General features: G+C 38.3%; 1 protein-coding gene across 1 annotated transcript in view; it reads left to right on the forward strand.

Moving 5' to 3' along the window:
- Positions 1–12,194: 12,194 nt before the first annotated feature.
- Positions 12,195–22,118, forward strand: part of LOC129370632 (proline-rich protein 7) — a 54,275-nt gene continuing 44,351 nt past the window's right edge. Inside the window, exon 1 of the mRNA XM_055046740.1 lies at positions 12,195–12,814. Coding sequence (XP_054902715.1) covers positions 12,475–12,814 — 340 coding nt within the window. The 5' untranslated portion in view covers positions 12,195–12,474. The remainder of the gene's footprint in view (positions 12,815–22,118) is intronic.

Genomic DNA, 22,118 nt, shown 5'->3' on the forward strand with positions numbered 1-22,118 from the left:
GCTCTCCCATGTGTTCTGCCCTTTGTCTTCAGAACTGGTCTTTTATTGAAGGAAAGAAAGGGGGGCTCTCCTGATAAAGAATGGGGGAAGCACAGGATGCAACCCAGTTTTAAAACTGAGAAGTATCTCAGAAGTTGTCCTAAGACCAGCCGCAAAAAGATGCTGGAGGTTAAAGAAAGGTTACACACTTTAGCAAATTCCTTTTCTCACTGGGGTAAGAAAAAAACAAACTAACCTTTATAGGAAGAACAAACTGGTAATTACTTATGTAAGAATAAGAAAGCATAATTAATTCTAACAATTTCAGTTGATCAAAGTGTCGGACCAGTCTAAAAGCTCAGGTCTTTAGGATTAAAAACCATTGCAATCTGACTCAGGCAGCTCCACATAAACCCACTCCTCTGTGTAGGTGGACTCCTATCAGTGGGGCCACGTCAGCTGTAAAACCACTTCAGAGCAGTTTCCACTCTGAGCTTCGCTCCACCTGCTGGGAACCAGAAATGGTTCAGAACATTTTTAGAATCGGTGTCAGCCTGAAAATTAACTGCTACTACGTTGCTTCTCGTCTCAGCTGGAGGGGAAACGACCGTGAATAAAACAGAGAAAAAACTGCTATTGTTAGAAAGAATCATAAATGATGCAGTAATAGTCTTAAAATGTCTGATGTTTGCGGTGAGCCTGAAGCGTCATTCACTACACAATTAACATGGCTGTATTCTCTAACTTAGAGAAAAATCTAATTTACACCAATTAAAAAGATAATTTTGTTACATAAAAAAAAAAGTTTCCTTTCTGTTTCCTGCAAAACAGGAAGCTTTAGTAATAGATCACCCTCAGAATCAGTATCCAGAAGGCTCAGTCCAACTTGACTATAATTTGGAGCTAATGCACTCCCTGCAGTGACTATGTAAATAATTTCTCAGAAGCTGGCCTTCTGCAAGACACCACAGTGTATACATGTTCATATTACAGAAACTAACTAATTCTGACATTAGCGGAATGTTGAAAAAGCTTTGCACTCATTTGTAATGGAAATGCATCTAATGTTGCAAGCTCTGAGAGATTCCACTTCTGTCATCTATGCAGAACTGTCTTCTGTGTTAAGTTAATAGCTTTCATCTTTCTGGTGAGTAGTTGTTAGGTAAAACTATAATAGCTGTCAGCTTGTGTCCTCAGTGATAATTTCTCCCTCACATCTCTGTCTGCTTTCTACTAAATATTGGCTACCCCTACTTACTTCACACAATTGTCACAAAAATAAAAAGAAAACATTACCCTATAAATGCATCAAAAAGCAATATTTTATTCAACATGCTTTTCCAAGAGAACCGATTGCAGATTACCAATCTGCAAATGTATGCAGATACGACCCATATAATCACAATTTAAATGCTGCCTACTGGAGATATTTGATATCTCCCTGATACTGAAAGTCAAATTAGCTGCTGGTAAACTGAGAATAGGTGATTAAATCAACTTCAGTCACTTGCACTGGACCAGTTTGGACGTTAACTTCTGGACTGACCAGAGCCTTACATGTATGTAAAGATTTTATTCATCATCACTAAAAAGCTTGAAGTTATTTATAATCCTTTACTTTAAGGAACCCATGAAGGCTGTAAATGATAAAGTATTTCACAAAAAGCATAGATAAGAGTTGAAGAGCACTATAAATTACTTATCTTACAGTAGACTTTGAGATACTTAATAAATTAAAGAACGTCCGTTTATAAGAACATTTTAAACGGACGGCGGAGTCCGGCGGTAACAGGCACTTAAATTCCGTGTCAAAAGGTTGAGACCTTTTCCTGTTGTGGGCAACGGGGCCTGGCGAATACCCGTGGTTAAACGGACGGTGGAGTCCGGCGGTAACAGGCGCTTAAATTCCGTGACAAAAAAAAAAAAAAAAACCTCAATATTTTATTCTATGTTGCATGCCTTTGTGTTTTGTGTTTATGATGTAAAGCACTTTGAAATGCCTTGTAGCTGAAATGTGCTATACATATAAAATTTGATTGATTGATTGATTAAAGAGGGGGACATTTTGATTACAGATCAAGTCAAAGATCTGTAATCTTTGACTCCATAAACATTTATGGAAACACTCAGAGTTCAGAAAAATAAATATGGAGTGATGAATCAAGAACATCACAGTTAGTACTTTACTTATCCTACCACTTATCGAGAAGCTGAAGTTATTTTAGGAATGTCATTTACCAATGAGAAATATTCCTCACCCAGCATGATCCTAGTTTCATTAAATAGCAGCTGACAGATCAAATTTGGTCATGGATGTATTTTAGAGTTTTGTTGTTCAAATTTGAAGAAATTATTTTGAGTTCTGAGTACTAATACCAGCCTTGAACGACCTGGATGGTCCAGCATGTTGCTTGGACTTTAAAAATCAGGACACTGGAAACGATCATCTTACTATTGACATCTCCCTGATACTGACTGCAGCTGATATTTTGTTTTCTTAATGTTGATTGATATTTGTAAGAAATGCCAATAATGTGTTGATTTACATTCTTTGCCGTTTTACGATTTAGTGAATCCATAAGTTATTTTCTATCTAGTAAAAACAGTGAGTCCATAACTTCATCAGTAAAAAGCCAGAATGATTGGCTTTTAAATAAAACAACCATGTTATTTATGAATTTATTTATGAAGAAACTACTATTAATAAGAATTATTATTGTTATTGGTAAATAACAAACAATAATAATAAATAATACCTCTAACTTTTTTCATCTTTTAAATGCTTTTCACCTACAAAATTTAATTCTAAAATTTAATCTAAAAAAAGACTGTTCAGTTGTTAAAACTATTTTATCATTTATTAGATTATTGTTTTCCTCTTTTTAGCTTACTATTTATATTTTCTTGAATCTTGCTTTTTAACTTTTTTCTTAGAATTATCATGAATAATAATTGATAATTTCCTTTTAATTTCTTATTTTATCCGTATTATTAGTGATATTATAATAAAACCGTTGTATCATTTGATTAGATCACAATGTGGACTCATCCTAAAAAATAAACTATTTTTTTTTTATAAAACAGTAATTATGTTGTAATTATTTGTCTTTATTAATACTTAACATGCATAGTATTTATTTCGAATTTATTAATATTTTAATTTTATTGTACAATAGTTTCTGTAACTGTATTTTCTAAAAAAAAAAAAAAAATGAAGATGCTTCCATAGCTTTATCAAGACAAAGCAGCTTCAGTTCTTAAATATTTTGTCGTTGTTGTTTTTTCACGAATCGCTATTATATTATTCGTTAAATGAGTTGTTATCAATAATAAAAGCTTTTCCCCCAAAGTGATGGGAGACCAATCAGCTGATATATGAACTTAAATCAATCTGCGCCTCTGGTGCTCAGTCAGTTCGTGCGTCCTTGGAAAACCCTCTGCTGGCGGTTTGATTTGTATTCCCATCCAGAAGGCAGGCAGAAAGTCAGAGTCACGAAACACTGATGAGAGAGGAGCGGACAGCCTGGATGAAGCAGAGGGAGGGAGGAGTCCTGCTGCCAAGGTGAACCTTATAGCTGCGTGTAGATACGGACGTGCCGACCAAAAGCGGAGCCGCGGATCGCGCGCCTGTCCCCGGGGCGGTCAGAGAGCAGCCGCTGGAATAACCTCACAGACGCGGAGCCGTCTTCGCTGGGAGGACGCATTATTTATTTTTTTCTTTTTCATTTTATCCCAGCGTGTTTGTGGAAATTTGGGGGCATAAAGTTCGCCATGGAATGAGTGGAATGGTTTACTCCGTCGAGAGCAGGGGAGGGATTGAAGGTGAGTTTGTCCACAGTAACAGGAGGTTTTTTACCTGAGCTGCCTCATCATTAGATCGTCTCATCTTCAGATCGTCTCATCTTCATGTTTGCTCTCAGTGTCACGGTGACAGGTGAAGAAGAGACGCTGAAAGGCGTCTCAGAGGGTTACATGATGTACAAAACTCAAGCAGGCTGACTGAAGGATGATTTTATGTCACATTAAATATGACTTATGGGTAGGGCTGATATGAGGTTGAATGCAGCCTGAGGCAGAAACTGATTTGGGGCCCACTTCCTGGTCATAATCACCACTGACTATGTTTTTATTTGAATACAATTTAATTAGTGGAGCTTAAAGTCAATTATTAATAGTTTTTGTTTGCTAAGATGGATTTTAAACAATTCAAAAATATTTAAATTAATCTATGCTGAGTTTTTTTAAGTAGCATTCTTACTCTTAACAGGGTTTATACATTTCCCCACATTAAAATTCAAGCATCCTTGAAAGATTTCCAAAGTTAGTTTTCAAACTTTTATGGCACCACACTTTGTCTTCTTTAGTTTATTTGAATCATTTTTAGTCACCAGTTTTAATTCACTTAAATGACATAAGTTATTACTGTTATTAGTAATGTATTGTGATATTCTACATAGCAGGGATAAAGTAATCTGAAATATAACAAAATTTGGTAAATTTTCTCTCACACCACATTTGTTCCATCTGAGAACAAAACAAATTTAACAAAAAAAAATTCCAAATTCAATCACTTTAATGTATAAAACATAAGCCCACTTATTTTTATTTACACATATTAATAACTCACTGAGTATGATAAATGTTCATTACAAGCAAACAAATTGAACAAATCAGTTTGTGTTCAGGTAAATTATCTTCCTGCTCAACTTAATACTTAGATGTAATATAAATAATCACTTGACTTTCTGTAAGGAGTCTTTTCTCCTAAAATAATTATTACAACTTTATTAGAAAACTGCAGATAGAATATGAAGTACTTTCAAGTACTAATCATTAATCATGATTAGTCTATTCTTGAAATATTCATCAACTAATGTAGTTCATCTAGTTCATAGTTAATTAGAGCATACAGACTCTAAGAAAGGTCGTTTGCCTAAAGAGCATACTCAGTACAGCAATTATGCCAAAGCTGTACAAAAATATATATGTTTATCATCTTATGTAAAAAGAAAAAAAACCTGCAAATGATTAAGCATAGACTAAATGCCATGAATACAGTAATTTAGGCAACAAAGTGTTTATTTTGTTATTTTTAAAAAAGGAATAAAATGGTTAACTCGCATTTTCTTAATGTTTTTGTAATATTGTATTAAAAAAATCTTAAAATGCTAACTGAAATATTTGCAGATTGTGCCAGTTTTTTCTTATCTTTAAAATATAATAACCGATTACTAAAATAACTGTTAGTTGCAGCCCTACTTTATACAGAAATCAAACCTTGAAAACATCTTTTTTAAATTCAAGCATTTCCATGGATTCCACAAACCTTATTTATAAACAAAATATTTTAGCTCTATGGTTTATGTTAAAATTCAAGCATTTATGGAACATCCCTGAAGGTTTGGGTTTAGTTTCCTCACACTTTGGGTCAGCTTCAAGTTACATCAAATTTCTGGTAGTTTAGGTTATATATACAAAGCTTAAGATTTCAGTTAGTTTATATACTCAGTTAGTTAATGTATCTGTAATACAGTGTATATAAACTCATAAAATAAAACACAGTCTAACTTTATTGTATTTGTTTAGGAGATCCAGAAAAGATTCAGGGTTTTAAAACCTTGAAAACCCAAGAAAATGAAAGACTAAAAAAAAGAGTCCAGGAAATGGCACTTAGAGAACTGCCATAAATATTTGACATATTTCTTTACTGCCTGGATCCCTAAACTTCTACATGAAGCAAAAGAATCTATCAGCTTGAGAACAACATGGATCTTAGAATTATAATCGCAAACTTTAAGTGAAATTTGACGACAGATCTGCTGTGACGCCCTGTAGCCGAGAGGCTTCAGGTAAGGACACAGATCCTTCTTAAAACAAAAAGGCTTCAGATTTTGAATCCTGGCTGACATGTGAAGCTCTGTTAGTAGGAGCAAGACTTGTTGATGCACTGATTTCACTCATGTGGTATTAGATCCCAAGCAATAAATATGATATTAAAGCACACCCGGTCAATATCCTTCTAAAACAGATGCAGAATGTTTTTAACTGGCATTTTCATGAGCAACGTGAGAGAAAAGAAAACATCCAGAAATTCCCTTCCCTGACCATCAGCAAGCAGTAATGCTGATATTAGCAATTTAACAAAGTAAGAAACATTCTGAAGGATTCTCTAAAGAAATTTGCCTGTCTTTTTAAACATTTGTTTTTAAAAAGGGGAGAGGAGATCAGGTCAAATAAGTTTAGCAGAAGACAAAAAATATCTGAAATGGGCTGCATCTCACAATTATTTTAGTAATAATTATTGTATTGATTATCCTAATGATTAATCGATCAATCAGATAAAAAAATGGTGAAATGTAGCAGATTTTTCATTTGACCACTTCAGCAAATGTTAAAATTTTAAATTTAAATACAGAAAATGCAAATAAACAAATAATTTGTATGTAATACTTAAAATTCTACTTCTTAAAATCAATGTTTTAAATGTTTTAAAACTATTTAAGTTTGAAATTAAATAGTTTTTGACTTTAATTTCATACTGGCTACTCTGTACATATCCAGTATGTGCTGTTGCTTCTCTGATCTGTTGAAAGCATTTGATACACCATATAAAACGATCTTGTCATTTCAAGCAGATATACAGAGGAGCCACCAAAACAGTCACGTCACACCCTTTAACTCTTCCTATCGCTCTGAAAAATCAATTTTCTATCAGTTCACTTGAGATACATCAGGTAAAGGGGGACACAAGGCTGGCTTAGCTGTGGTTTTGTTGCACATTTACGAGTGTAGAACGCTGTGGGTTATAGAGGAAATAAACAGAAGCGACGTTCCACATCAGCACCTACAGATTGAAATACCAGCAGTGGTTCGACCTCACAGAATGAGTCACAATTTTTGTAAAGTACAACGGGCATCAACATCCTTAGGGATGCTGCAGGGATGGACAATGACACCAACACTTCCACTCCTGCTATAAATGTATCTGTAATACAGTGGAAGAGTCCAGTCCAGAGAGGAAAACACTTCAGTTAGATGAATGTGTTCAGATTGATGAAATGTCACATTTTCAGTTTAACCTACACTCAGGAAGTAGAATAATTCTCTAGCAACAGGACAACACATACACTGATTGTCCCTGCGGCTCCTTGCAACCCTGCTGTGTCTTTTTAATTCTCCAAAAATAGTCAGATTATTTTTAAAGGTAAATTTAAGCAGATATATTCTGAGATAGGCCAAAGTAGTTAATTTAATTGATTTCTTTCACTAACATACATTATTTTTTTTGTATCCATCCATCCATCCATCCATCCATCCATCCATCCATCCATCCATTTTCTAAAATCCTTGTCCCTATTGGGTTCAGGAGGGGTGCTGGCGCCTATCTCCAGTGAACGTTTCAGGTGACAGGCAGGGTCACCCTGGACAGCTAAGAGCAGACAAGTTCTTAGCTGAACTCGTCTAAGAACTCGTCTGTGAAGAGGAGGGGCAAAAATGTGATTCTTTAAGATGAGTAATTTGAGTTCATTGTTTAGTCTTCAAGTGTTCAAAGAGTTTGCTGCTGCCAACCGCAGGACAGGACAACCAACACTGCAGGAAGTACTTCAAAAACATGACAGCAGTGTAAAATTTTGCTTTCACAGAGATGTGGTGCTAAAATTGATTGAATATGTTACTTTACATTTTAATTGAAATATTAGCTAGTGCCATGTTCAGCAAAACTGGTGAAAAGAAAACTGGTTATTATTAAAAACCTTTCAAAATGAATGCAGCAGGATATGTCAAACAGTCAGAGGAACTCAGAGCCACAATGTTCAAAATAAAAGAAATGTGTTTTCAAAAGTCCTTGTGTGACGTTTAAGTATCAACTTGGTAGAGTCCAGGCAGACCTGGTGAAACAAAGAATGAATATTGAAAAAGCACCTCTGTTAAGTACAGTGCCAGATATTGTCAATTGGTCCACACTGGGTGTTTTGTCAATCCAGAACTTATAGTTACATCAAAAATTTATTCACTGGTTTAATGTCCTCAACATAAAAGGATAAATTTTTCTAAACTCTTCTGCTATGAATGAGTTTAGGGGTGTTTTTCACTTTTTCACCCGAGGGGCCAATAAATGTAGAGGGAGCTGTGGCTTCTCTGATCTATTGAAAGGATTTTACATGTGTGTTAACGGTCCTGTCAATTCAAGCAGATATACAGAGGAACCACTAAAACACTTATGTTACCCCCTTTAATCCCTCCCATTGCTGAAAAATCAAGTCTCTATCAGTTCACTTGAGATGCACCAGGTAAAGGGGGGACACAAGGCTGGTATAAATAGCCTCAGCATGTGGCTTAGCTGCAGGTGTTGTTGCACATTTACGAGTGTAGAACGCTGTGGGTTATAGAGGAAATAAACAGAAGCGACGTTCCACATCAGCACCTACAGAATGAAATACCATTTTTGCAAAGTACAACTTGCAAAAAGTTGTACTTTGCAAAGTACAACTTTGCAAAGTTGTACTTTGAGTACAAACTTTGAGTCCTTAGGGATGCTGCGGGGATCACCATATGAGTCCTTAGGGATGCTGCGGGGATGAGCAATGACACCAACACTTCCACTCCTGCTATTAATGTATCTGTAATATAGTGGAAGAGTCCAGTCCAGAGAGGAAAGCACTTCAGTTAGATGAATGTGTTCAGATTGATGAAATGTCACATTTTCAGTTCAACCTACACTCAGGATACGAGCAACAGGACAACACATACACTCTGCAGCTCCTTGCAACCCTGCTGTATCTTTTTAATTCTCCAAAAATAATCAGATTATTTTTAAAGGTAAATTTAACCAGACATCTAACATGCAGTGAAAAGGCTGTGAGCATTGATGTGCACAGCTCTGACTATGGTAACTGCTTCTCGAAACACCTAAAATAAAATTATTTACATCAGGCTTTTTTCAGGCTGAAATAAAACATTAACATGTACATGTTTATTGTTTTCTTTTGTATTTTGGCATGTTTGAATTCCACTTCAGGTCAAGGTTCACAGAAAACTATCTTGTGACAAAGGCTTACAAGATACAAATTTGTGGAACAGAAAGAACTTGATAAGTTTTGTTGGCTCCAGTGGGCTTTATTTGAAAGTAATTTGACAGGAAAGAGGGGCCAGGCTGCAAATGTCACCAGGCTGGGAATCAAACCTGCAACCATTGCCACAAGGACTAAGGCGTCAATGCATGGTGCAGGTGCTGTGCCCCTGCACCACCACAGCACCCATATATATACACATTTCATTCTTTTTTTTTTTTCCTCTTTTCTCCGAAGAGTTTTTGCTTGTATTTTTGACAGTAAGCAGACAGGAAAGAGGGCAAGAAGAGGGGGGGAGACATGCGTCAAAGGGACCGGGAGTTGAACCCACGACGAACCCAGTCGAACCCAGGACTGAGGCTTCCAAACTGGGGCGTGCTAACCCCCTGCGCCACCACAGCACACCCTAACCGTTTCTAGACAATATAGCAGCAACAACATGTAACTTCTTAAGAAAATGATTTGACTGATAAGCATTTCATATCAGTTAATATCAATAATTAATGATAGTTATGACATGATGGGCTTTAGATTTCTGACCCACATGCAGAAACCGCACATTTCTTAGGAAAAAAGTTAATATTTATTAAACAGGTCAAAATCTTAATCCTCTGGACCTCAGCAGGGAGTGGGAGAATGACTCGACCAGGAAGGCCTGAAATGAGAACTGATTTAGATGGCTGGAAGTGAACGGACAGATTGAGAGGGAAGTGGTACGGGCTTACTTCACGAAGGTTCGCTGAGGCGTGGGGTAGAGGTGCCAGGGTCCTGAGTGGAGAGTGGTTCGGCGGTCCCAGTGGTGAGTACGAGGTGGGGCAATACAGAGCACCGGAGGCTTGCCGGAGTGAGTAGTGACAGGGAAGGCAGCGGAGCAGGCAGGCTGATACTTGCAGGAAGATTCACGAGCGGAGGGACAAACCTGGAGGTGGCAAAAATACAAAGATCAGGAAGCTTCAGGTAACTCAGGAACAATTCTTAGCGACTGCAAAACGAGAGACGACCAGAGTGACGACCGATGAGCGTAATCATCTAGCACTGAAGGAAAGATCTGCCGGTCCTAAATCCCAGCGCGCTCTGATGAGGCTGATGATCTATCTCCACCTGTGCAGACTCCTCCGGCTCTTCACCAAGATCCTCTCTGGACGAGATGTGACACTCGCACTCACACACATGCACTCTCACACAGGCACCCTGACAAGTTATTTGTTAAACTGTTAACTGTGATGAACTGTTTTATCCACTTTCCTCTTGAGATGTATTTATTTTCTCCTTTCACTCCGTTTTTATTTTTAGGCAGTTATGAGACACAGTGGCAAAACTGCTACTGCACAAATTACTTAATAGGTTGTTGCTAGAGTGACTAAACTATACTAAACACTTCCCAGAAAGGAGACAGACACACAAAGAGTTTGTTGTAAAAATATCTGAAATAAATGTTAACAGCGCCATCTCCACAAAGAGTCAGATCTGGACTGACTCTCTGTCAGGTTTGTTTGGGGTGGTTGACATGGAGCCCTGGGGGAACTTCAGTGCTCAGAATTAATCCTTAAACTGAACAGAAAAGTCTGTGAATCACTGTGGAGAAACAGGACAGAAATATCAGGATTTTCTGTTGTTCATTAGATTTAGTTTTGTGCTTTTGTGCCTTAAAAAACGTTTATCCATTTGTTGTCAATATCTGCTTCTCCTTGCAGGGTTGGAGATGGGTACCCCGATCTGTATGGGTACTTGCAGGAAATGGATTACAGTGCAGGACATTCTGAAATAAAAAATTTAAATAACACAAAAACAAGCACAAGAGTCCAGCTCTACTATAGGAGAAATGGCTCATGGTCTTTTGCCAAATGCAAAAGAGAAATCCTACAGTCGCTAAAGTCTGACACCACTCCATTTTTGTTCATATTTTATGATAAGGGATGTTGCACTCAGTGTCGTCTTCAGAGGTTTTCATGTTATTTCCTTCAGTGGTTCTTGGTCCAGGTGAGGGCGGGGAACAGGTTATTCAAATAGTTTGTTCTGTTTGACAGTGTGAAAGCGAACCGCAGCAAATGTTGCAAACTTTAAAGAGGCAGTATTGTGTAAAATCAACTTTTTTGAGCTTTATATCATGTTATAATGTTGTGACCAGTTTAATGCTGGTCACAACATCATGACATGATGCTACACAGAAACATGCGAGACAAGCATCAGCCAACAGTTCTGTTTTTGAACTCTGGGAGGAAGTTGAGGTACTCAGAAAGAACCCAGATTTGTTTTTAACCTAAAAGTAATACCTGAACCTCATAAGTTTGAGATGTAAGCTTTCAGTTACCTCCTTCACTTTGGATATTTTATCTCAAAGCTCCTCTGTGGGCATAAATCTGATCCCAGCAACTAAACAGTCTGCGTCTATTCCTCCCTATATCAGAAATGTCTGTTTCTGTTCGCAGAGCACTGGGAGAATCAAGAGTCCCGCTGGGATCTAAGGGGGAGGAATTCGGCTTCCCGACAGTGTGGGAGGGACCCCAGACTCCCTAAAGGGACCAGCTGTTGGGCTGTGTGCCGATGAAGGCATCACTTCTGTGGATTTTGGCGCTTCTGATTGGATGTTGCCTCCATTCAACTCTCCAAAGATCACAACCTGAAAGAAGACCATTAGTTTTTTCTCTGATAGGAAAATGTTTTCATTCGTGTAGATCCTGAGGAGCGGCGTGGGGGCTTTAAGTGGATGTTTACGCCAAAACTGTACAAAATATATACATTTGCATTTAGAACAAAAATCCTTTGTAAATATGTTCTGCAAAGAACTCAGTTCAGGCGTCACCTGGTTCAAATTTTGTAAAGAACAAAATCACTTAAACTCCTTTGCTATTCATTTAATAATCAGTTAATGCAAAGAAATAGTCAAATTGCACATCATCAAGCTGTTTGCTGTATTAAGCAATAAATTCTTTATTATTTAAAAAGGAAGTGCATTTGTTGATTTGCATCTTTTAATGCATTTCTAATATTGCATAAAAAAGGCTTAAATATGCTTAAAGATCTTAAAAGTATGCTTTTTTATTGATCTGATTAATTGTCTGGGTAATCAATTACTAATCATTAGTTGTAACCTTATGAAATAGTAAAATTTGGAGGAGAGCAACATAAACCGCAACTGCTTTTAAGAATTTGATTGATTTACTATTAACACATTTGAAACTATAACATTTATTGTTTTTAGCTGTTATAATAACGTCCATCACAAACATTCGTCCTTATTTTTAATTTGATACTTTGACTTATATCAGTTATCAAACATGTGACGTTTAGGGTACTTTTCAATCTGTCTCAAGCTTTATGAACTTGTATGGCCTGTTCTCCCTTTCACTTTTCTGAAGAAAAGTTTTAAAGAACATTTTTTATCTCCTGGGGTGGAGAAGTCACTACTCTTCTTGTCACCGTCATGGTGATGTCCCAGGGCACCTACACCTTCCTGGCCTGTTTCGCTGGCTTCTGGTTGGTCTGGGCCCTCATCGTTATGCTGTGCTGCTTCTGCAGCTTTTTACAGCGCCGGCTGAAGCGGCACAGAGAGGACAGACTCAGAGAACAATGTTTGCGGGCTGTGGAGATGGAGCCACTTTCTTCTCATACTGCCGGATACCCATCGGCGCCGCCACCGGCACAGCCTCTGCAGGTGCAGAGGGAGCCGCCTCCGCAGATCTGCCCTTCTCAGATGCTGGCGGCACCCGTCGCTCTGCCGGTTCCTCATCCGATGCCACAAGCCAACTGGGTCAGCATGCCAGGTAAGCAATGTTTTATGTCCAGAAATTTGTTTCAGCACAGCTTTCTTAGGCTGGATTCACACCAGCCAATAATTGTTTATCCACATTATTTGAACACTAGTTCATTCGTCTGGAAAGTTTGTTTCAGGAGTTGTAAATGCAAAAAGAGTGAACAAACCAATTCTCAGTAAAACACTGGTAAGAAAATTGTTCAATGGTTAGAGGAATGTTGTGATGACGTTCTGAAAGCAAGGGTTCGGAAAGAGTAGGAGCTTCTTAAGGAGACAGAGACCCCATTTAAGTCATTAAATTTCAATTTTATTTTAAGTTATGTTTGATGTTTAAAGCATTTTTATGTCAACTGAAGGTAACATAGTTACTTGATAAAAATGGCACTTTTATCCCTGCAATATACATAATAGACAGTTGAATGCAAATGGAGGCTATGTTTCTAACTTTTTCACGTGTGGAAATTCTGATCTTGGAAATGTCAAGATCAGAATTTCACCCGCAAACCTTACATTTACAGTTTACTGTCAGTTCACATTAGCCTCTTTTAGATTAAACTTTAAACATGTTCCTCTGCATTACGCACAGTCAGTTTCTGGCTTTTTGGGTGTCTCGGGCACCCCAAAAAACATCACGATGACAGCTGCAACTGAGGCATGGGCATTGGCGGTGGATGCTGACCTTTGACAAAATGAGTGACAACATGGTCAGAACCCTAATTTGATGTAGTCAGCAGAGCAGATTTGCTCCAGTGTCGCCACTGAACCTCTCAAGTATTGTATTATTCTCTCAGTGAAAACCTTCTTGGCTGCTGAAATTCAAACACATTGAAAACAAATGGCATTTTAAGGTACTTTGAGACAAACAACATTTTCCCTCCTTCACACACCAAAATTATGAGCAGTAAGTAGTTAATCTCCTAGAAAATTAAAATCCTCAGACGTTCTGCCTAAAGAAGAACTGCGCAGCTTTTTAATCTAAATTTATTTATGAGCTTTAGGCGCTGCTTTACCGTTCCCTTCCTCATAAAGGTAAAAACTCTGTTTCTTAGAAGAAATTTAGCCTCAAAACACCAGGATCCTAAGCAGTCTTCCGTGCAAAGAATCCAGAAAATAAAATGCAGAGATGTAGCAAAATAATTGAACAGCTGGTGTGCAGCATTAAATGCGAATCAACTTATACATTTATCATTGATCATTCAGCATCCTTCGTCAGTGGACAAAATATATGTTAAATACTGAGAATTTATGGTCATCTGCAGAGCAAAGCAGAAATAAACAGACTGATAAAGGAAGTCTTTTAGACTTCCTTTATCAGTCTACTAACAAAACAAGAAGAGAAAAAGGAAATGAGACACTTAAAGAAACTTCTGTCAGAGGTGTGTAATGAGCAGAGAATCACAAAGAGGATAAAACAAAAGGATGGAGTCTTGCTCACAAGGCAGATTGATGAAGAGCTCCAGTAACCAGGCAGCAGCAGGAATAAAGCTGCACAATTCAGTCATAGATAACGCAAATAAAAGAGAGCTGTGGAGATACTCTAATCTCAAATGTTTCAGGGGGAAGAGGGAAATATGCACCTCTGAGGAAATTAGGCTTCTTGTTCCTCTGTAAATCATTTCAGCGCTGATGTTCAAGGCTCCAGTGAGCTGGTTTAAATCAGCAAAGAAATATATTAATGCCCTCACAGCTTAATATTTAATCGGCCAGAAGGGGAAGGAAGAAGAGAAGGAAGTTGTGATTTTCCTCACAGAGATTAAGACAACAGAAGTTATTGGACTGTAGAGTCCTTCAAAATGCAAAGGACATAGAAATGAGAAAAAAACATTAAAAAAAAGAAAAAAAGATGAAAAAATATCTTAATTTAAAAGCATGCAGCTGCTGCCTGAAAACAGTGAGCAAACCAACTTCCTGCTGCCTTGTTGTGGAAGTGAATTCATGATAGAAGAATATAAGAAAGAAGTAGCTGCTTAGTAATGGAAGAGTGTCGCTAAAACAGTGGTTACTATGGCGATTTCAACTTTTTCAAATCAAATTAAGCAAACACTTATTAATCCCAAAGGGGAATTAAATACTGTCCAAGTTACTTCTTCATAGATGCTCATGGTTGTGGCCAGGAAGGATCTCTTGTAGCAGTTTGTAATACAGCAACTCTGAAAAAGCCTCAAACTGAAGAACCTCGGTTGTAAATGACACTAGAATGGTCAGTGTCGTTCATAATTTTCTTGACTTTATAAAGAATCCTCCAGCGTCCCCTGAGTATTTTTGCAGATGAAAGCAGATTGTTTTGTAATGGAAGTCTGAAGAGCACAGAATGAAAAGAAATGAGGCCGGAACAGCTCCCTGTGGGGCTCCTGACCACCTGGTTACATATTCATCCAGGTGATTGTTGAGGCTTCCACCTGTGTCTTCTGGAAGTAAATCAGGATGAATTATGTTAAATGTTCTGGAGAACAGATCCTCAGGGCTGCCTGCTTTGTCCAGATATATGATGTCATGTTCAATGTCAGTATCAATTAATTGTTAACTGTAGAAGTCTTGCATGCAAAGAATCCACAAAGAGTCCTTTCACCAAGATCATTTGGTGAAAGGACAGTAAGAGCAGTAATTAAACCAAAACTGTTAAAAAATATTAATAAATGTGCTTTTAAAATAGAAATATAAATGATCTGTAAATATATTCTCATCAAGTGGCAGTTTTAGCTCCACTAGGCTCAAAATGCGTTAAAAATCTATTAATCAAAAGGTTGCTATGCAATTCTTAGTTTACTAATCCAAAAAATAGTCAGCAGGTTGACCCCACATGTACAGATGCTAAATCAAGCAAAGTTGATTTTTTCACACGATGGAATGATATTTGTATCTGGAGATGCATCCTTTGCTACAAATGATTAAGTGTACACTACAGGAATGCTACATTATAGCATTTCAGGCAACAAAATATTTCCTTGAAAAACAATTATTTAATGTATTTCTAACAGTGTATAAAAAAGGCTTACTTGGTTAAATGAAAAATCAGCAGAATGTGCCAGCTTTTTTTTTTGTCTATTTAATTAATTAGCAATGAGAATAATTAACTACTATTAACAGTAGCTCCTAGTAGCTCTGTCCATCAGAGTAAATCTGTGATTGTCCCTGTGGACATAAACCACCTTGACGTTGGTGCTGCTGATGTCTCCATGCTAATGTTTATTTCAAGCCTCCATGGCAGCTGCTCGTATTGTTTGCTGCGGCACATTCGACATGAAAAACAATGAGGTTGGGTTCCTGTAGGTGTCTGTCAGCCCTGACGGGGGAGGTGATGGACTGCAGCCAGGTACACAAACACACATAAAACACATTTGCATCCATAAATACACCAAGCTCCATGGCAACAGTTCAGCAAACAACTGTTAGTTTCCAACAGTGATGCCAATTACAAAGAGAAGTAGCTCTTTGTAGGAGAGCCCAAATTCAAGGTGTTAGATTGTGAACTCAAATTTATTTTAAGTCAAAATTAATATGGACATAATTTTTTACAAGTGTTTTGATGTCCATTATGTGCCATTTTACAGCACAAGGTAAAATGGCAACATGTGCCTGGCTTCAACAAACCCCTTTAAATGGGTTTGTTGAAGTCAACCATTACAACATCCAGATAGATGATGAGTTGTGGCATTGTTTTAGGCTCCAATATTAACTGAAATATGGCTAAATGAAATAAAGAAAAGGTAATATTGCATGGGTTTCAGAACTTCATTTAAATTTTAGGCAGTATTAGCTTCGAAGCTTCAACCACAGCTCAGGCACAATAATCAGCCTTCTTCTATGCCCAAGTGACTCCACACACTAAAATCCAGCAGAAAGCCATTGAGCTGAGCTGAAAAGATTAGCGCATAAAAAAGGACCAGGACTCTACAGTTTAGAAACATTGTGAGAAGTGAACTAGCCAAGGATTCCTCTCTTTGTCTGCTCTCACCATGTGAAATCCTCCAGCTCCAGACTAAGTGCTGTCCTACTGGGGCTGTACAAAGACTTACCAGCAGGAAGGCTGATGAGTGTCGTACTGCAGAATTTGTTAAACACCTGAGAGTTTTTAAACTCCATGTTGCACATTGTCACTCCTTGCCAGGACTTGAAGCAGAAAGAAAAGATCCAACTTGGCTCAAGCAAACAAAAATAAATTAAGACCAGTAAACAATGAGTGATATCCCAAAGGCATGGGACAATATAGAAAAACATTGTTAACCTGTGAAAACAATAACACAAAAACCCTGACAGAGCTCTGCAAAAAAAAAAAAATTAAATCTTTGAAAACTGTCTTCTTCATCTTCTCAGAGCGCAGAAAAAAAACCTGCATGTGAAATCACAGCCTCTGTCACTCATTCACTTCACTCCATTGTATACATTAGACAGTATTAGTCAGTCATGAGCAGTAAGTGGAGATCTCAGCCATCATCAGCACTGAGTCGTTTCATAACTTTGCATTCACACCTCCATATCGTGTGGGTTTTTTTGGCATTTTGCTTCCACCGTGGGAATATTTGAGTGTGTGCCGCAGAAAATACTGGATGACAAACTGCTAAACAAACCGTCAGACCAAAGGAATATGGAGAGCTGAGGTACAGTTATACAGTGATGAGACAAATGGAAACAAATGAGCAGTTTGTTGTCGATGTGATGCAGGTTCTCTGAAAAGAACAAATCTGGAGGCTTAGGAATAGCTTGAGATCAGAGCAGCAAATGTTTGTGTTCCTGCAGATGAACATGTTGTCATGTGTAACCCAGCAGGCACAAGTTTATGATAGCCGTCCTAAAAAACGCAGCATGTTTGCACACGGATGTCAGCAGCCTCATCTTCTCTTTGCACACAATGCTTCATTTCCTACCACCTCAGAAAAACTCTTCTCACTTTGCAATCATGGAGTGTCGTTTGGAAAATTTGAAGCAGAAAATTTATATTTAAAATGTCTTGCAATAATAAATTTTAAATAATTAATTATTTAAATATCCATTATTTTAAATATTAAATAATTGATCTCCAAACAGCAACGTTGGGTCCTTTGCAGTCTTCTGAACTTGGTCCAGCAGAACTTCTTTTTTATGTTTTGGTACAACACAAAGTATTCATCATTTATCAAACATCATTAAGTTTTGTGCTTTCATCTTAACCATTCAGCAATTTTTCTTCAAAAGCATCAATGCATTAAACTTGACCAAATATCACAAACACTTCAGAAGAGTGATCCATGTGCTCTTCAGTTTCCTCCATGGACTTGGCCTTGGAGGAGAGGACAAGAGGGGTTTGTAGGGGTTTGATTGACCAATGTCCTTAATTTTGGGTGATTGATGATTGGTCAATATGTACATGTGAACCCAAACTTATCCACCAATGTTTTCTTCAACAACAAGGGTTTGAGAGAGGGCTACGCTTCACAATACTTAGCCTACTGTTGCCAACTTGGTAACATTTCTGCTATGTTAGCACAGAAACAAATTGGTGCTTTTTAAATATTAATTTAAAGAAAAATTAAACTGGTAGAACTTTTTTATTCACATATTTATCTACTTTAGTAGATATGTTTTCACTAAATTCAGCAAGTAATTCAGTATAATAATAATTCAGTAAAAAAAAAATGATCTGGGTGATAATTTGGTAAAAAAATATATATCTCATCTCTTATTGGGGCCTGCCTAGCAATGCATAAGGAGAGCAGTTACTGACTTGCGAAGCAAGTCAGTAACTGCCTCCATGCATTGCATGGCAGGCACCTATTAATCTACACCTAATAGAATGCCTCTTTATTGGGGCCCTGCCCATAGCAATGCATAAGGAGAGCAGTTACTGACTTGCGAAGCAAGTCAGTAACTGCCTCCATGCATTGCATGGCAGGCACCTATTGTTCTTCACCTAATAGAATGCCTCTTTATTGGGGCCTGCCCATAGCAATGCATAAGGAGAGCAGTGACTGACTTGCGAAGCAAGTCAGTCACTGCCTCCATGCATTGCATGGCAGGCACCTATTAATCTTCACCCAATAGAATGTCTCTTTATTATTATTATTGGGGCCCTGCCCATAGCAATGCATAAGGAGAGCAGTTACTGACTTGCGAAGCAAGTCAGTAACTGCCTCCATGCATTGCATGGCAGGCACCTATTATTCTACACCCAATAGAACGCCTCTTTATTATTATTGGGGCCTGCCCATAGCAATGCATAAGGAGAGCAGTGACTGACTTGCGAAGCAAGTCAGTCACTGCCTCCATGCATTGCATGGCAGGCACCTATTAATCTTCACCCAATAGAACGCCTCTTTATTATTATTATTATTGGGGCCTGCCCATAGCAATGCATAAGGAGAGCAGTGACTGACTTGCGAAGCAAGTCAGTCACTGCCTCCATGCATTGCATGGCAGGCACCTATTAATCTACACCTAATAGAACGCCTCTTTATTATTATTATTGGGGCCTGCCTAGCAATGCATAAGGAGAGCAGTGACTGACTTGCGAAGCAAGTCAGTCACTGCCTCCATGCATTGCATGGCAGGCACCTATTAATCTACACCTAATAGAACGCCTCTTTATTATTATTATTATTATAACTTATTCTTCCGTAGACCGGAATGCGGCTCGCACCGCTGCGAGCCCACCCACAAAAGTGGTATCAAAACGTGCGGCTCGTTCCCGGCATTGGAGCTATTACTTTTATGGGAAATCGGCGTTACGACGGCGACGTAAAAAGCGAAAAACGAGCAAAATTTCCAACTGCCGAACCGCAGAGCATAACTGCCACCAACTGCCGCTCCGCTAGAGTGAAAAATGAAGTGGATTTCTGACCCCAAATAAATTTTGAAATCGCCGCCACGCCCACAAATATCGTGCAATCGGTCTCAAACTCGGACATAACATAGATACGAATGTCAGCTCCGGTAAAATGTTTTCAAAATTTTTCTAGGGCTTACGGTTTTCCGTCAAGGTGCTTCAGAGCAAAATCAAGTTCCAGCCTAACTGACGCTCTCCACCATATATTTTAATACTTTTATGGGAAATTTCAGACCTCAGTGCACACCATTTTTCTCTCATCGCTGTAATTACTATGAATGAGCTACAGATATGATTTGCAGGACTATCGGAGACAAAAAATAGCTCTCTCATATGCTTCAAACGGTTTTCCGATACGTATCACGGTTTCCGAACGGCAAGGAGTTGTTCGGGCTGCTTTTTCCATTATAACTGACTGAGCTGTCTCACAAAGATAGAAATCTGTCTCTGCCTCACACACATGACAGTTGACCTCTTTAGAACTACAATTCCTGAAGGTTAGAACTACAACATGGCGAAACACTCAGTGCCTACAAAAGAGCTCAGAGCTGATTGTCAGAACTACAACATGGTGGAACTGTCAGGTACTACTGAGGAGGAATGAGCTGGCCTTTAGAATTGCATTGTGTTTGGGCTTTTTATAACTGATTTTAACCAACCATTGTTACACACAGTATTTGTGTGGCAATTTTAAATTAAGCTGAATGAAAATTTCAAAATAAAACCTTGAATATTTCTCTCAGGCCTGTCAGAAAAACTAACATCTTCAAGCATTTAAAATTAAGTCTCTCCTTGTGTGTCACACTGACATGACAGTTGACCTCCTCTTTAGAACTACAATGACTGCAGGTTAGAACTACAACATGGCGGAACACTCAGTGCCTACAAAAGAGGTCAGAGCTGATTGTCAGAACTACAACATGGCGGAACTGTCAGTTACTGCTGAGGAGGAATGAGCTGGCCATGACAAGTACTTGGTTTTTGGGAATTTTAGAACTGATTTCAAAACTCCATAGTTACACATGGGATTAGTGTTACCATTAAAATTAAGCTTAATGTAAATTTCAAAATAAAAGCCTTGACAATTTTTCCATCAAGTAATTGCTCTTTTGACCACTATATAACTGATTTAACCCAATCAGTGTTAAACATGGGATGAGATTGGCCATTTAAAATTAATCTCAATGAAAATTTCAAAATAAAAGCCTTAAGATTACTTTCTGGCTCATGCCTATTTTAGTGAAAATGGCTGCCTCAAACTGATAGAATTAAGTCTCCCCCTGTCTGACTCACAGCTGGCAGAGGATCCATTACCATGGCAACGGAACACAAAGGGGCCAGCTGATTAGGACTACAAAAACGCATCACTGTAGTTCTAACTATGGCAGAACTCAGAGAAAAAAGCTGGACTTTAGAACTGCTTGTGTTTTGGGCCTTTTATAACTATTTTTAACCAACCATTGTTACACATGGAATAAGTGTGGAAATTTTAAATTAACATTAAAAACATTTCAAAATAAAAGCCTTGACAATTTTTACATTAAATAAGTGCTCTTTTGACCATTATATGTCTGATTTAACCAAATCACTGTTATACATGGGATTACATTGACCATTTAAAATGAAACATTCTGAACATTTCAAAATAAAAGCCTTAAGATTCGGCCGTGGCTAATGCAGCGCCGCAGGCGCTGCAATGATATTAGCTTGCATTATCTTTTCCTCTCAAGTTAGGGCACTGTCTTGCGCAGCAAGACAGTGCATTAGCATTAGCACAAACATTAGCATTTCTCTGTTCCCCATCAGTGCACTGCCATAGGCAGTGCAATAAGATTATCCTGCATGATCTTTTCCACTCAGGTTAGGGCTCTGCCTTGCGCAGCAAGGCAGAGCATTAGCATTAGCCTTTTACCTTGCATGAGGTATTAGCTATTTCCCTTACTTATTACCCATATTTAGTATACTGAATGCAGTAAGTCATGTTTGTGACTCTCCACATTGTATTGATGACATTGCAGCTTTCTTTAGCATGAATGCTAATGTTTAGCATCAGAACGCTGGGTCAAAATCGACGGGCACACTTTGGCAGGCCCCGGTTAAATTTCTTCAGGAATTTTCTAGTTATAACTTCTTCCGCTACCGTTAATGCGGCTCGCACCGCTGCGAGCCCACCCACAAAAGTGGTATCAAAACGTGCGGCTCGTTCCCGGCATTGGAGCTATTACTTTTATGGGGAATCGGCGTTAAGACGGCGACGTAAAAAGCGAAAAACGAGCGAAATTTCCAACTGCCGAAACGCAGCAGCATAACTGCCACCAACTGCCGCTCCGCTAGAGTGAAAAATGAAGTGGATTTCTGACCCCAAATAAATTTTGAAATCGCCGCCACGCCCACAAATATCGTGCTATTGGTATCAAACTCGGTCATGACATAGATACGAATGTTTGCTCCGGTAAAATGTTTTCAAAATTTTTCTAGGGCTTACGGTTTTCTGTCAAGGTGCTTTAGAGCAAAA

Source organism: Poeciliopsis prolifica, unplaced genomic scaffold (assembly GCF_027474105.1).
Source record: "Poeciliopsis prolifica strain line A6 unplaced genomic scaffold, Auburn_PproV2 SCAFFOLD024, whole genome shotgun sequence".
Classification (NCBI taxonomy): domain Eukaryota; kingdom Metazoa; phylum Chordata; class Actinopteri; order Cyprinodontiformes; family Poeciliidae; genus Poeciliopsis; species Poeciliopsis prolifica.